The following is a 17,245-nucleotide window of genomic DNA, read 5'->3' on the forward strand; positions in this document are numbered from 1 at the left end:
CGGCCCCGCCGCCGACCCCGCCGCCGGCCGTGCCCCTGGCCCGCCCCCGCCCCCGCCACCGGCCCCGCCCCGCGCGCCCCCGCGCGACCCCGGCCCCGCGCGCCCCATCCCCGGGATTGGTACAGAGCTTAGGGAGACTGCCAACTCAATTGCTTGGTAAGCTTTCCAGCCGTGCTAATCTATAGGGAATGTATCATACTCTCGTGTTCCCTTGCAGGATTAATAACGTTGCTCTCTATGTCATACTGTAACGATTAGTAATGGATGTCAAATCGATGGTTGGAAAGAGAAACAAGAAAAATCTTTGAACACTTACAAGACCTTCGAACCCAGTAATTTTGTGCATGTTAGCTTTTCCTTTGTGGCTGGGCGAATCCAGGCCTGTTCATCGATACAAGCTGATATGGATGACTTTGTGCAAAATAATTAGGAATCGCTATTATGTATTGTTCATCTGTGGAGCTGACACCGATGTGCAATAATAGAGTTGATCGACCTCTGTGGCTTTGTCCGCTGTCCAGGTCCGCCCTTTGTTGGCATTTTGGTTGTGCTATGTGCAGTTTTCTAAGCGAGTTCCTAGATGTAGAGTGAGTTGATCTGTATAGTTGTGTATCGGCCCGCGCGCCCTCGGCCCCGGCCCGCACCCCCGTGCGCCCCTGCCGCCGGCTGCTGCCCGCCCCCGGCCCGCGGCCCCGCCGCCGCCCCCGGCCCCGCCCCGCGCCCCCGTCCACGCCCCTGCAGCGCCCCTGCCGCGCCCCCAGCCGCGCCCCCGCCACGCCCCCGGCCGCCGCAGGTACTGCATTCGTTAATCCATTAATGTTCCACCAGATGATGCATGTGTACTTGCGAATATGTTTGCTATGGTTTGTTTGTATTGAAGTAGAGACAGGTACCATTTTGGACCATTAAATATATTAACATAGCGTAGAAGCCTAGGAGATCGCAATGTTTGTAACCCTTAGTCATCTTTTAGGCTAAAGAGTGTGAATGCATTGTCATGTGAAATTGATATTACTTTCCAATGCATATGTTAGAGGATGGAGGACCGTGACTGGATGTACACTGGCCACTTAAGTCGGGGTCAAGTCACCGATGAGTGGATCAACAAGACCGAGTCCTTCTTGGAACGGGTGTTTGGCGAAGCTGCTAAAGGAGCGAGTAGAATTTTCTGTCCATGCAGCAAATGTGCAAACAGGAAATGACAAACGAAGAAGGTCATGGGGGAACATCTTTGTTTGAATGGATTTACGGCAGGCTATACCCAGTGGGTCTTCCACGGTGAAGCCGATTGTATGAGAGAGGAGGTGGTGAGGCAACGTGTCGAGGATTATGATGCCGATGCCGGGGTAGCGGAAATGTTACATGACTACCACGAGGCACAATTTGTTGAAGGACATACGGAGGAGGAGCCAGAGGTAACTGCAAAGGTCTTCTACGACATGTTTGCCGTGGCACAGAAACCCCTTCATGGACAGACGAAGGTTTCTCAATTGGATGCCATTGGACGCATAATGGCGTTAAAGTCGCAGTATAGCCTGAGCCAAGACGCCTTCGATGGTATGTTGACAGTTATTGGCAGCCTACTTCCGGAGGGTCACATTCTTCCAAAGAGCATGTACGAGGCACAGAAACTTCTTCGTGCACTCAAGATGCCGTATGACCAGATACATGCTTGTCCGAAGGGGTGTGTCTTGTTTAGGAAAGAATACGCAGAATCAAAGTATTGTCCAAGGTGTGGATCCTCTAGGTTCATGGAGGTAGACTCTGGTGTTGGGCAGAAGAGGCAGCTTGATATCCCCGTGACAATCCTACGTCATCTTCCGTTCATACCGAGGATCCAGCGGTTATACATGACAGAGGAATACGCAAAACAGATGACATGGCACAAAAATGGAAAACGATACAATCGTGATAAGATGGTACATGCGTCCGATGGTGAAGCATGGACCCACTTTGATAGCATTCATCATGAGAAAGCCAGAGAGTCTCGTAATGTACGTGTTGCGCTGGCAACAGATGGGTTCAATCCTTATGGAATGATGGCTGCAACATACACATGTTGGCCAGTATTCGTTATCCCCCTCAATCTCCCTCCAAGCGTATGCTTTCAACGACAGAACATATTGTTGTCGTTGATTATTCCTGGACACCCGGGGAATAACATAGGTGTGTTCATGGAGCCTCTAATTGATGAATTGGTCCGTGCTTGGGAGGAAGGAGTATGGACATATGGCCGGGCTATAAAGACAAACTTCAAAATGCATGTCTGGTACCAATACTCCCTTCATGACCTGTTGGCGTATGGGATATTCAGCGCTTGGTGTGTTCACGGGAAGTATCCATGCCCAGTATGCAATGAAGGTCTTAGGTTCATTTGGTTGCAGAAGGGTGGCAAGTATTCGGCGTTTGATAAACATCGGCAATTCCTCCCTCTTGATCATGCATTCAGACGAGACATCAAAAACTTTATGAAAGGTGTCGTAGTGACAGACCTTGCACCTCCTATGAAGACTAGTGCCACAGTTCGTCAGCAGATAGATGGCCTCGTGCTGAATCCAGAAGGTGGCTTTGTAGGATATAGCCAGCAACATATGTGGACTCATAAGTCAGGCTTGACTCGGCTCCCCTATTATGATGATCTTCTCCTTCCACACAATATTGATGTGATGTACACTAAAAAGAATGTTGCTGAGGCACTTTGGGCAACAATCATGGACATTCCCGAAAAGATAAAGGATAATGTTAAGGCTAGAGTGGATTTAGCAATGTTATGCGATAGACCGAACCTAGAGATGAAGCCTCCTGGTCGCGGAAAGACATGGAGAAGGCCTAAGGCCGATTTCGTATTGAGCAAGCCCCAAAGGAGGGAAGTACTAGAATGGATAAAGAGGTTGATGTTCCCTGATGGGTATGCAGTTAATCTGAGTAGGGGGGTCAACTTATCTACTATGCGAGTCTTAGGGATGAAGAGTCATGACTACCACATATGGATTGAGCGGCTTCTTCCGGCGATGGTTCGAGGATATGTCCCTGAGCATGTCTGGCTAGTGCTTGCAGAGTTGAGCTATTTCTTCCGCCAACTTTGTGCCAAGGAGTTATCTCGGACCGTGGTGGCAGACTTGGAGAAAGTTGCACCGGTGTTGCTCTGTAAGTTGGAGAAGATCTTTCCACCCGGCTTCTTCAATCCGATGGAGCATATGATATTGCACCTCCCGTATGAGGCACGAATGGGGGGGCCCGTTCAGGGTCGTTGGTGCTATCCAATCGAGAGGTCTCTAAAGGTTCTTCGGAAGAAATATGGAAATAAATGTAAAATCGAGGCCTCCATTGCAGAGGCATACATTCTGGAGGAGGTGTCGAACTTCACAACAACATACTATGGTGACAACCTCCCTAGTGTGCACAATCCACCCCCTCGTTACAATGCTAGTGAAAATGACTCGAACCTCAGCCTTTTCCTAGGGCAACTCGGAACTGCACATTGGTTCGACCACCAAGACATTGACACATCAAGAGTGGCGCCGGATAATGCTATATGTGTTGACCAACCTTGACGAGGTGGTGCCGTACATGAAGCAATTTATTCATGAATTCTGGCATCGATCAAGGGAACCTACCCAATAGGAATGTGATACCCTTTTTAGCCAGGGTGCTGGAAATGGAGCGCCCGATTTCATTCATTGGTTCAAACAGCAGGTAACCGTGCAATCTAGCTTGTACTTAGTTTGTCATTTGAAGTTGGTCCCATATACGAGGCATACAATGATCAAATGTGCTTGAACATGCAGGGCCATACGATGAATGCTGAGTTGAGACAGGTAGCCGATGGCTTTGCCCTTAGGGTCAGGTCATATTCTATTTATGACATGAATGGATATCGTTTTTGTACAGCAAGCTACGAGGCAAGTCGACCCAATCGAAAGACCACAAATACTGGAGTTTTTACTCCTGGCGTTGATGGGATCGAGTATTATGGAAGAATTTAAGAAATATACGAACTCAGTTTTTATGTTTCTAAACCTCTTAATCCTGTCATATTCAAATGCCATTGGTTTGATTCTGAAGTAACGAGACGGACATATTCTAATCTTGGGCTAGTGGAAATTCGACAGTATTCCGTCTTCCCTGGAGACGATGTGTATATTGTGGCCCAACAGGCTAGACAAGTTTATTATCTCCCATATGCGTGCCAAACCAAAGAGCATCTTAAGGGTTGGTATGTTGTGCACAAGGTATCACCGCACGGTAAAGTACCTGTTCCAAACGATGAAGACTACAATTTAGACCCAAACACATATGACGGAGAATTCTTTCAAGAAGAGGAGCTGGAAGGGCGATTTGAGATAGACTTAACCGAAGCGGACAGAATGGATGTTGAAACGGTTGTTGATGAGGAGGAGGATGAGGTCCAAAATGTGAAAGAACTACAAATGCTAGAACGATGATATTTAGGCAATGCCAATGATGATGTTGATCCTTCGGATACTGTTGATTATGATTTGATTGATAGTGATGATGAGACTTATGATCCAGCTATTCCCGATTATGAAGATTATTTTTAATCAATGTAATACTATATTATTATGCATTTATGTTTAATTTATTTTGCATCTCTTTCTAAGTACGTCTTGTTTATATGTACAAATTACTTTACTCTTCTTAATTGCAGGTGATTGAACAAAGATGGTAGGCAGTGGGTTGAGGACCGTTAGGTCGCTTTACCAGAGGGCTAGGTCAGCTACGTCTGGGTCGTCTGAGAGGAGGAGGGGGAGGAGGGGGACGCCGCAGGTGCCCCCACAGGAGGCGGAGGAGGAGGAGGCGCAGGAGGAGGAGGCACAGGAGGCGGAGGAGGAGGAGGGGCATGCGGAGGAGGACGAGGAGGAGGTGCAGGAGGAGGACGAGGCGCAGCAGACCGCCTCTGGTTCTGGTGCCTCTAGTTCGTCGAGCGTCTACTTGCGAGGTAAGAACCTTTATATATTTTCATTGCTTCTTTATGTTATACATTCATAGTCAAAGTTGAAACTAATAATTTTTCTTAATCACATGTACAGGTCCCGCCAGTCTCCCTAAACTACCGATACCTCGTGAGAGGCGCCCGTTGATTCGACCCGAAGGGGAAAAGTAAGTAACTTTTCATCTTTTTATTTCTTCTTCTTGTTATATGTTCAAATTCAAATTTGAAACTATTAAGAGGTCTTAATCATTTGTGCAGGTCCTGGACGATTGTGCAGAGTGCAGGTGCTGCTTACAAACGCTCCGTCAATGGCATCCTCGGTCTTCTGTGCAGGGAACACTTCCCTGGTCTGGTTGAGTACGGTGGAGTGACGGAGCCGGCCTATACGTTCGACCACTACGCCGCCGCCCCTGATGCTGAAGATCGGGATGGCAGGGTATTCAACAACAAGGCGGAGCGGGTGAAACAAGAGCTGTGGGTAAGTGCTAAATACATTGCATTCATTTCACATTCTTAAAAAAATGAATGGTATACATCGTGTTTCCATGTTTCCATGCAGGATTTCTTCCGATGTGAGCATGGATTTGAGGACAAAGCTGATGTGGTGGCCACCAAAGTATGTAAGAAACGATTCGTGGATATGCACTATGAGGCGCGTATCCAGGCCATTATTAGTTTTCACGGCAACGTTCTTGTGGAGAGGGTCACCAAAACGGAAGCAAGAACCATGTCTTTGACTGAGGAGCAGTATTTGCAGGTAAATAAAGAAAATTAATATGCATTTTGGTTTACATTAAGCAGGCTTAATTTCATCTTCGAATATTTCAAATACTTGATGCCCTGTAGACGACTCCTTATTGGTACCTCGGGCATCAAGAGTGCTGGCGACAGATGGTGCAGAAGTGGTGCTCCGACGAGTGGGAGGAGTCGCATAACGCTTGTCGGAAGCGACGTTTGTTGATGCCAGGTGCAACACACCATCAAGGCAGTCGCAGCCTCAGCGGATACGCAGAAGCATGGGTACGCGAATGAATTTATTTAATGTAACACTCAATTATGCATGATTTTTAATCGTCTTGCTTGTTTTCTTGCAGTTGTCGTCACATGGTGGCCAGCCTTGCTCCCTCTTGAAGGCATATGCTATGTCCCATAAGGGCAAGGCGACGTCTGACGTCAACTACAATCCGGAGGACGGGCCCGAGGCATACAGCAACCCTATGGTCCATACCCGCCTCAATGCGTACACAACGATGGCAAGGGAGGTCCATGGTCCAGAGTTTGATCCGGCCATCGAGGACCTTGACGGAGAAGTCGTCATGAGGGTTGGAGGAGGTAAGAATCATGGGCGGTATTGGATTGCCGACAGCGCAATCGACTCGTCCTCTACTCCTACTCTATCTCAGATTAGAGCAAGGAGCACGAGTGCGAGCCCAGGCATACGACCTCGGCAAGACACTTCACAGTACCGAATACAGGCACTCCAGGTCATTTCTTATTCGTCGTTCATTGATTATTGTATACCATTTCTTTGTATTATCATAACATTAGAGTGAAAATTTTGTAGGCCGAATTAGAAGAAGAGAGGAGGCTACGTCTGGAGAACGAGCACAGGATGAGGGATATGTTTGCCTACATGCAGACTCTTGGTGCCGCAACGGGTGTAGCTCCACCACCTTCGTTGTTCGCTTCACCTCGACCTCCTGCGAAGTTTTCTACTCCTGTGAGTATGGATAAGTTTTAGCCATGTTTGACCTTTACTTATCTTGTCTCACACATGGGATCGCTTCTCCTCTTTGCAGAATCAATCGGCGGCCTCAAATGACCCTCATGTTTCTCCAACTACGCCGGTATGGAGGTCGCCGGGTTGGAGGTCTTGATCATGATTCTTACCACTTATCCTGTTTCTATAGACTTTTCATGTTTTTGGACATCTGTGGACTATATTGTGAGACATGCATATTTATGATCTGTAATAATAGTACGTGTGTGAACCGATTTGGGATATGTATGTGAATCAATTGTGTTTGTAGTATAGATGTGATGTTTGTGATATAGATGTGATATTGGTGATCTTTGTGATGATATAATATTTTTCTGATATATATATGTATATGTGTGGATGAAATCGAAAAAACAGATTAAAATGGGAAATCTGAAGAATCTTTGCCGAGTGTAAACACTCGGCAAAGAGTGAAGAATCTTTGCCGCGTGTAAACACTCGGCAAAGACCGAAGAATCTTTGCCGAGTGCCGTGCTCGCGACACTCGGCAAAGGCGGTTACTTTGCCGAGTGCCGGGCATCTGACCCTCGGCAAAGTAACCGTCTTTGCCGAGTGCCAAATCCTGGCACTCGGCAAATCGGCCGTCATATGCCCTGTTCCGTCACGACGCTTAAAGTTTGCCGAGCGCGGCGCTTTGCGCTCGGCAAAGGCTTTGCCGAGTGCCCGACGAAATGCACTCGGCAAAGTACCCTTTGCCGACAATCTCTCTTCCGTGTGTCCTTTGCCGAGTGCAACACTCGGCAAAGCCTTTGCCGAGTGTTTTTTGAGTTTTGCCGAGTGTTTTTTACACTCGGCAAAGTAACCGTTTCCCGTAGTGATCGATCTAGAGTAGAAGAAATTTGAAAAACGCATACTTAAGAAGCCATACATTCCTAGTTTTCAAATAATATACATAAAATTTTATACTGGAAATAAAAAGACTATAAAATTATATAGAGAAAACTAGTGAGTCGTTCACACCTCGAGGACAGTAGTGATAGAAGATGCAGCACTGCTTCTGCCGAAGTTATGATGTCAACGCCTACCCCGAGGCACCTAGCTTGTGAGTGCTGCTACTAGCAAGAGTTGCTAAGCAGTTTCAACACTTTGTAGCACATAAATAGATTAATGAGCTAAACTAAGGGACACTGCATTCACCCCCTCACAAGTTTATAATGAAAAATAAACAAATCTAACATACCCCCTAAGAAACTCCATGCAAAGATTAAGTAAGTTGAACCATATCTGAAAAATCCATCACAACATTTTTTTAGGCCTTATAGTTTTAAATTTCAGTGATATTAAGAAAGCTTTTTTTCAGAATACACAAAACTTGAAGATCATATATAAAAAACTTTCAAAATAGTAAATTTTGAAATGTATATTAAAAACTTATACACCTTTGACATCGGAGCAATAAATGGAAAACTTTGAAATGAGTATGGAAAAAATTTACAATAACGCATTCAAAACTTTTATATACCTTTGACTTCTGAGTAATAAACAAAAAACTTTATAGTGAGTGAGAAAAAAAACTTTGGTATCATATATTCAGAACTTTATACATCTCTAGCCTTCATATTGGATAGATCTGCTAGTTTTGTTGAAAGAAAATAAAAATGCTGAGCGTTCTCACTGAAGGGACGATTGGATGTAATTTGAGCTAACAAATCGAGTGGGAGAACATGAGAGGAGAGGGAGAAAGGGGGTGGGAACCTGGTGCTCTCCCCGTTGCCAGCGTTGTGCTCTCCCCATTGCCAGCGTTCCATTTTTGAGGGGAAGAGAAGACCGACGACATTGAGAAGAAATGGGGACACGGAGAAACGTAGTGGAGAGAGAGGCAGACGGTAAAAAAAAAAGGAGAATATTCGAGATAGATAACTACGTGCATGTTGACTCAATCTCCCTAAGCCACGCGTCCATTCGCTGCAATGCGTTGCAGCGAACGCGCGCTCTATAAGATTTTTGTCAAACAATTGACTTGTATTTTTTTAGCTTTATAGACTAAGAGTTAGACATATACAACGGAAAAAAAGAATATCAACAGTGTCAGTTCTTACTAACACGTGCACTATAATTTAGATTTCTTTAGCTGTAATTGTGGAGATACACACATATAGACATATGTCAGAGTATCTCTTCCTTGATTTCCATAAATTTCATATCATTTGAGATCCCGTAATAAAATCTGCAATATAATTGTTCTTGTTGTTATATAACAAACCACGAAAGGATCCGTAGCCTAGTGGTTATAAGAACCTCAGTAGCATCTCAGGTTCCAGGTTCGACTATCCGTGGGAGCAAATTTTTTAAAAATTTAACGGCATTGTGCCTTCAGTGGTAGACGATATTTCCGTCGACAGTGAAACATTTATAGTAACTCCGGCAATCTCAAGAATTTGCCGGTTCAGTCGTGTGTGGTGTGTGTCTGAGTTGTACGATATAATCTAAAGAAAATATATAATAGACCCATACGTCTTGTGAAGATACTTATCCATAAATACCCATAATAGGTGCAAACCAAGAATGAGCTAGCAGCTAGAATATTGCCGTGTTAATTGTCATGGTTTTGAATGTAGCTACCGTGCATGTGGGGGCCAGTGGGCCACGACATACTTTCACCTTCTCTTTTTCTATAACTTTCATAATTCTAATTTTTGTCTTCGATTTTTTATTTCTTTCATTTTTTATGATTTAAAATTTTGTGTCAAAATATTTATCTCTGATTTCTCTATCTCAGAATCCTCCCGGCTTCGCTTTCACCTTCTCCTTTTGTATAACTTTTATGTGTTCTAATTTTTGTCTTCAACCTTTTTGTTTCTTTAATTTTTTCTATCTTAAAATTTTGTGTCAAAACATTTATCTCCGATTTCTCTATCTCAGAATCTTTTGCTTGGATTTTTTTGGCTCCCAAATTTTTTCTTGTGCAAAAATTTTGCACCACGAATTTTCTTTCCAAAATTTATCGATCTCAAAATATTTCCAGTCCAAACTTTTATGGAAACTTTCTGTTCAGAGTTTTTTTTCAATTTTTTTATCTCAAAGCTTTGTTCAGAAATGTTTGTATAAATTTGGTTAATTTTTTATTCATATAAGTTAGGCTTATTTTTTATAATATATAAATATGTCACGGTAGATTGTTTTACTGGAGCACGGAGCTAGACGAGGTGACGTGAGGATCTCGGACTCTGGAGACTGTGGGGACTCGGCACATGGTCTGAAGATGGAAGGGGTTAGCCGGACGGAGGGGTTAATCACGTGTGGTCTAATATCGACCGTTAGCGGGCCCCAGCCTGTCTAGTCTCCACCTCCCTATGAACCCATATAATGAGGGGAGGGTACGGTTGTTAAGACATTAAGACTGGACCGGATCGAACCAGCCAGGGTCGTCGGGTTGATTCTGATGACTACGGAAGGGATTCCCAAGTAGTAATATCTGTTAGAAAAATATACATATATGATTCTCGTCTTATCTTCCGCTTATGTTTTAGAAAATATTTGTAGTCTCAAATCTTTCAGCGAAAAATTTAGCATGGATGATGTTCCGGAGTCCAAGTACAAATAGAACATTTTGATCAGTACCGACATGCTCAACAAATTTTTCCGAATGCCCATGCAATTTCAACGCCAAACAATCATGATGAAGCCATTTTTTAGACAATCTAGCTCAGATTCCGGCGAGTCGAGCGAAACAGATTGGGGGCAAACATGGCCTCAGAATACCATCCAAGTGTAGCATGCGATCCAGAGTTCCAACACACACACACGGCATCACGCCTTTCAGATGTAAAAACTGGCCTCACCAGGCAAGCACACGTACGAACTATTACAAAGGCAACATCCGTTCTTGATCTCTCGCCATATGTACAGCGTTGATGCTTTGCTAGGAAACAGAAACAAAAATCCTTTTATTAGCTGCTGCTTTAGTGGCGCGAGATTCTACCCCTTTCTGTCCTGGAAGCTTTTCCACCTGCCCCAAAAAAGCAATTGCAAATGAGTTGGTCGAGCGGACGACGCACTGGCCTTCTGCACCGCCCATTTCAAGAGCTGCCCTGGACATTCCCCCATTGATCGATCCCCCTGGCTCTGGATGCGCACGGGTGCGGAAGCTGCTGCTCTTCTGCGATCTCTGAACCTGACTCCGGAGCGGCCGTCACCGGGAGAAAGCCGTCCGGCTGAAGCACGCCGAGTCGCCGAACCCCTGGGGATGCAGGCGCGCGGAAGCGCCACTGGGCTCCGCGCCGCCCGGGTCGGCGAACGGCGACGGGCCGCCGGCGAAGAAGCCGCTGGGATCCGGCTGGGGGCCGGCGAAGTCCTGGATCATCCCGTCCAGCATGGATTGGAGCTCGCCCAGGCTGTACACGGGCTCCTGCACGATCGGGAAGGAGAAGAAACGATCTGTCAGCTACCGATTCGATTGTTGTGTTGCTACACGAAATTCGGCACCTTGCCCGTGAATGTGAGGTGGCAATGGCATGAGAACGAGCTGGTTACCTCTCTGCCGACGGTGGCCATGAACGACATTATCTCCTGGAGGAAGTCATGGAATCCCTGGAACACACAAAACACGTGGTTAGCAGGGGAGCCTGACAAATCGAGCAATTCGCGCCCAAGAGCCATGGGAATTGGGTGGGTGTTGCTCACCTCCACGTCCTCCTGGTCGTCGTCGAGCGGGTCGTACATCCCGGCGTCGTAGAGCGCCCTCCTCTTCTCGTCCGACAGCACTGCACGCGCGACACGGGTAAAACGGTGTTCATGTTACTATGTTAGCGACAGCGTCCAAATGCTCATCGGCACCGGAGGCAGAATGGCAGAGCCAGACAGGGGAGAGGGAGAAGGATTGGGATGGATCACCTTGGTAGGCCTCGTGTATCTGCTGGAACCTGGTCTTGGCCTCCTCCGCGCGCGCCGGGTCCGCCGCCGCGCGGCCGCTGGCGATCTTGTCCGGGTGCCACCTCTGCATCGCCGCCAGCCAGAAACCAAGCGCGTCATGCTCTGTTCCCGGACGAACCAAAACTAAAGCGACCCGGACGAAGGCCGGAACGATCGATCGGAAGAGCAGCTGCACTTACCATGGCGAGGCGGTGGTAGGCGGCGCGTATCTCGGCGGCGGAGGCGCCCGGGTGGACGCCGAGCACGGCGTAGTACGACGACCTCGCCGGCGGCTGCATCCTCCTCCCCTGCGCCCCGCTCATCGCTCGCTCGCTTTGGGCGCCGGCCGCAACTAGCTTATCCTTGCCAAATCACACTACTCTGGTCTGTTCGACCTCCTTCCTCTTCCCCCCCGTGTCCTCGCGGGTGGCTGGCTGGTGCTAGAGCATCCGATGTACGGCGGTGCAGCTGATGGCGATGGCGACGAACGAGGGAAAGCGGCGGGGGCGGCCAGGCTGTATATATAACAGGGGCCGGTGGCACGGGAAAATATCTCGGGGCGAGGGTGATTGATGGGAGACACAGGGGAGGGAGAAAGGAGGAGAGGATAGACGAAGCCTTGCGAAGCGCGGGAAGAGAGGGGAACGGGGCAGGCGCGCGCAGAGAGAGAGATGGAGGAAAAATATCTGGCGTCTTGAACGTTCTGGAGCGGCCGGAAAAGCCCGGCCTGCCGCGTTGTCCGTCCCCGTTTCCTTTTCCGCGGGCGGGCCGAGATATTTTGGGCGGTCCACGGTTGGTTGTGTGGCTCCTGTGGCCTGTGGGCGCGCGCGCGGTGGGCTCGCCCACCCGGCCTTGGAATCTTCATGCAGATAGTCCGTCCAGTCCACCACGTGAATCTATCCATTCTATCTTTTTTTTTATTTTTGCTCAAAAAACTATTTTTTTATTTAGGACATTATTCTATCATGTGCATAATCTCCGCTGGCTTTTCACGGCACGCAAAGCCGATCCCCGTTGCGCAGTTCGAATTCGCATTCTTGACCAACGTTCGCGTCGTGGCTTACGCAGGAGAAGTTACACAGCGCTGCTCCAATCTTCCATGACACAGTTTGTTCTGGACGGAAAAACGCCGAAGCGGCCGCTGCCTTCTCGCGCCATCCACCCATCCTCGCGTTCCAGGCCGCTCTGTCTGCTGGGCGGCGGCGGCCGGCGCGCGGGACGGCCGCCGGTGCGCAATCATGCGCGGGAGTAGGCGCGCGCGGCGCGGCGGAGTGGCCGGCCGTTCGAACCGCGGCGACGCGTGTCGGGCGCGCGCGGCTGACACGACGCCACCCTTGCCGTTTCCGAGATGGGATTCGGGATCGACGGCGGCGCACCGGCCGGCAGGAGCAGTAGCTAACCACTTCTGCCGAATCGTCTGGGCGCTTCTCTGCGGCGGCGGAGCACGTCCGGTGAGGTACATGCGGGCGCGTACGGGGCCGCCAGGTGAAAATATCAGGGAGGCCCGGGGCGGAATCTCTCGCGGGTCGGCACGTGTGGGGGCCGGGCGTTAAAAGTCAGCCAGGGGAGCACCTGTATCTGTTCCTTTTCACGAATGTAGGGCAGCAGTTACTAGAAGTAGAAGGCGGCTAGTAGTAGTACGGGTGTTGGGCTTGACGGGTCCAAATCGATACTGGGGGCCTGTTTAGATTCCAAATTTTTATAACTTTCGGCACTTTTCGGTACTGTAGTGTTTTCGTTTGTATTTGACAAATTTTATAAAATCATGGACTAACTAGGCTTAAAAGATTCGTCTCGTGATGTACAATTAAACTGTGTAATTAGTTATTTTTTTACATATATTTACTGCTCCATGCATGTGTCCCAAAATTGATGTGATGGAGAGAGAGTGTAAAAAGTTGGAATTTTGAAGTGATCTAAACAAGGCCTAGCATGGCACGTGCATTCGACGCCTGAAGAAAACTACTGCGTGTTTTTCATATCTTTGTAGAATTATTCTCTACACATAGTTCTAGTTTGTGCACGGTTTATCGATGTCACGACTCACGAACGGTTGGTGGGTGAATGATTGGATTAAATTACGGAGGTATTACGTTCTTGTCGCTACTTTGAAATCTAATTATGATTTTATCCTCGTTTTTGTTCCGTTTGTGGTTTTATCTTTACTTTTTTACTGCAAAGTCTCCGCTTACCCCTGCTCCGCGAGGAGCATCTAGTGGTATCAAATGATCTAGGATAAAAACCATCCTACGTATAGAGTTCTAAGGCTATCTCCAACGGTGTGCTCCAAAAGGATCTGTTCTCCAAGTTACAGGATACTGTAGCTCCTGTCACTCTCCAGCGGTAGCCTCCATAGCATCCGGTAAAATGGGGGACGAGCTCAGCGTCCCGCACAGAGGCGGGCACGAGCGCCGTCCTCCATCCCGAGCAGCGCACGACGAGCGGGGCGCGGCCGGCAGGGCGCGGGAGGGGCGGCGGGCGGCGCTGCGGGGCGCGAGGCGGGGCGCGGGAGGGGCGGCGGAGGGGCGGCGGGCGCGGAGGCGGGGCGCGAGGCGGCTCCCGCGCGCGGGCCGGGGGGGCGCGGGAGGGCCGGCGGGCAGAGGGGCGCGGCGGACGGGCGGCGGGCGGAGGGTCGCGGCGGACGGGCGGCCGGACGCGCGGCGGGCGCGGCGGACAGGCGGCGGGCGCGGCGGGGCGGAGGAGGAGCGGAGGCGCGGAGGCGCGGCGGGGCGGAGGAGGAGCGGCGGCGCGGAGGAGGAGGAGGGGGGCGGAGGAGGAGGGGCGGGGCAGAGGAGGCGGCGGGGCAGGAGCACGGGCGGCGGGGCAGGAGCGCGCCCGGGCGGCGGGGCAGGGGCGTGCGGGCGGCGGGGCAGGGGCGCGCGGGCGGGCGGCGCGGGTGGCAGGGCAGGGCAGGAGCGCGGCCGGGCGAAGCAGGAGCGCGGCCGGGCGGCGGGGCAGGGGCGTGCGGGCGGCGGGGTAGGGGCGCGCGGGCGGGCGGCGCGGTCGGCGGGGCGGCGCGGGAGGGGCGACGCCGGGGCGGCGGGGCGCGGGGCGAGCGACGGCGGTGCGGCGCGGGGCGGAGCAGGGGCGACGGCGGGGCGCGGGCGGAGGCGCGCGGGGCGGTGGAAACGGCCGTTGGAAGAAATGATATAAAAATAAGATTGTGGGGGTATAGAGGATGCAAATAGAGGATATCGTTGGAGTTAGGTTTGGTATAGAGAATAAAGTTGATATGGAGGATAGAAATAGAGGATGGAATTTGGAGGATATCGCTGGAGATAGCCTAATGCCCCTAACACGTAGGTACTACTACACAGGAAATTCTCCCTTTGCCAAATGGGGCAATTGTGACGAATTGTGGCTCTCACCCTTCGCTTTCCCCTTTTGCCCTCCCATTGGTCAAAGACGTAGCCCCCAAATTGTCTTCTCCCAAATCTCCGGTTCCGGCCGATCGACCGAATCTTGCCACCATGGCCGCCTCCCACCTACCCAATCTGCTGCTCCTCCTCGTCCTCGCCGCCGTCGCGCCGTTACCCTCCAGAGCGCGCCACATCGTCACCTTCGCCCCGGCCCGCGGCGTCGGCCCCGCGTCCCTCGCTTGGGACCCCACGGCGCAGCACTTCGTCGTCGCCGGCGGCGGCGACGCCATCCTCTCCGTCTCCGACGCCGGGGTCACCGAGTCGATCATCTCCTCCGGCGCCTCAGTTGTCGCCGTTGACGACCGCCGGCGCCGCCTACTCGTGGCGTCCCCGGGGTCCGTCTCCGCCTTCGACCTCCGCTCCCCGCGCCCGCACCGCCTCATCCTCTCCACCCCGGTCCCGGACACCGCCCCGCCGGGTGGCGTCGCCGTGGACCCGCACACGGGTAACGCCTTCCTCACCGTGGGCGCCCGAATCTACAAGCTGTCCCTCGAGGGCGACCTCGCCCCGCTCTCCTCAGCGCCGGCCCTCGGGTCCGAGCCCCTGGCCTCGCTCACTGCGCACGTGAGCCGCGGGTTCCTGCTCGTGGGCCAGCCCAGCACGGGCAGCCTCCTACGCGTCGACATGGAGGACGGCGCCACGAGGACGGTGTCGGGCGTCCTCACGCCCCCCACGCCGGTCGCTGTGGCGGTCCGGACCGACGGGGCGGTCGCGGTGGGCGGGGCCGCTGGGTTGCGCCTCATCGTGAGCAACGACGGGTGGGCGTCGTGCGGGGTGCGGGACGAGGCGGCGCCCGCGCCCGACGGCCCCGTGGCCGCGGTGGCCGTGCGTGAGCGGCGGCGGGTGTACGCGCTGGTGGAGGCTGCGACCACGGAGGGGGGGAAGGAGTGGCGGATCGAGGAGGCGGCGTGGAAATCGGAGTCGGAGGGGGAGATGGTGGTGGGGCTCGTCTTCGTTGGCGTCGCCCTAGCCATCTTCATGTTCTGGAGGTTCCAGATGCGCCAGCTCGCCGGCAACATGAACAAGAAGATCAGATAGTAACAATGCAAAGCCTCCTTCCTTGCTTTGTTTTCGAAGAATCTGTAATCATTTGCTTTTGTTATGCGGTAGTTGGTGAATTGGTGTAGGTAGCTACTTGTGAATTAGGCACTTCACTTATCTGTGAATCTGTGATCTTTCTTGTTAGTTCTTGGAGCACCAATGCTCTTGCTTGCGAATTGTACTTGCAGATTTACGCATTGTAATAGAAAAAAGTCGCACCATAGTTTTGTTATGATGGTGAAAGTAACTTAGTTCGCACCCCGTAAACGTAAAAATACAAAAACGCAAAATTTTGCGAAGGAATTTTGCTAATTTGAAGTACTAAACGAAGTCTATTTACAAAACTGTTTGCATGGATGGGCTGTAAATCACGAGACGAATTTAATGAGCCTACTTAATCCATGATTTGCAACAGTGATCCTACAGTAGCACTCCGCTAATTATTAATTAATTATGGATTAATTAGCATCATTAGATTCGTCTCGCGATTTACAACCCATCTGTGCAAAAAGTTTTATAAATAGACTTCATTTAGTACTTCAAATTGGCGAGATTCCGTCGAAATTTTTTTTGCGTTTACACCCCGTGGAACTAAACAGGGCCTTAATGCTTTATATAAACTGATATTGGTTTGATAATTTGTGCGTTTGTTCAAATATATGCAGTTTCAGATTTGCAATTTTGCACGACAAGCCTTAGAAGAATGTAGTCTATGTATCAGGTTAGAAATTCCGGGTTTGTAAAAATCTGGCAGCTATTGACAATTGACATACCTGAAGCATTTTAAGCTCAGAATCTATCTGCAGCTATTTACCAGACCTATTTATGCTGGCCTATTGCTACTGTCTGCTTTCAAGATAGAGGGCTTCAGGCTTCTACACCTTATACCGAAACTACAATTGCTTAATCGATTCCGCTAGGGCATACATTCAGACATTCAGGGTCCGTTTGGTTTGGCTTCGTCGTCCAGATCCGCGTTGAGGAATCGTTGATCGCAACCAAAGGGTGGAAACGGACAAAGCGATTCGCAGGAATCAGCCGATTCGCGTAGTGCAAGGAAAAATCGGCCCGACCCTAGATTTTAGCCGATTCCGGCTGCCATTTACCCGCCTGCCACTCATTAAGGAGCGTACCGGTTCGCTTTTCTATTTTCTCCGCTCCCTTTCTTCCCCACCGACGCGGGCAAGCGCGTGGGCGAGC

At 50.4% G+C, this 17,245-nt stretch overlaps 2 protein-coding genes across 2 annotated transcripts; one reads left to right on the forward strand and one right to left on the reverse strand.

Annotated features, from left to right (window-relative positions):
• Positions 1-10,498: 10,498 nt before the first annotated feature.
• LOC112894122 (dnaJ homolog subfamily B member 3-like) lies at positions 10,499-12,080 on the reverse strand. Its single transcript, XM_025961735.1, has 5 exons — positions 11,786-12,080; positions 11,568-11,670; positions 11,358-11,437; positions 11,208-11,264; positions 10,499-11,082 (listed from the first exon to the last, which is right to left on the reverse strand). Exons 1-5 carry the CDS (start codon positions 11,906-11,908, stop codon positions 10,867-10,869), a joined length of 579 nt encoding a protein of 192 aa, XP_025817520.1. The 5' UTR covers positions 11,909-12,080; the 3' UTR covers positions 10,499-10,866.
• A 2,755-nt stretch (positions 12,081-14,835) lies between these two features.
• Positions 14,836-16,277, forward strand: LOC112894161. Its single transcript, XM_025961782.1, has one exon. The coding sequence runs from the start codon at positions 15,056-15,058 to the stop codon at positions 16,040-16,042; it is 987 nt and encodes a 328-aa protein (XP_025817567.1). The 5' UTR covers positions 14,836-15,055; the 3' UTR covers positions 16,043-16,277.
• Positions 16,278-17,245: the final 968 nt, after the last annotated feature.

This window comes from Panicum hallii, chromosome 5 (assembly GCF_002211085.1).
Source record: "Panicum hallii strain FIL2 chromosome 5, PHallii_v3.1, whole genome shotgun sequence".
Lineage (NCBI taxonomy): Eukaryota > Viridiplantae > Streptophyta > Magnoliopsida > Poales > Poaceae > Panicum > Panicum hallii.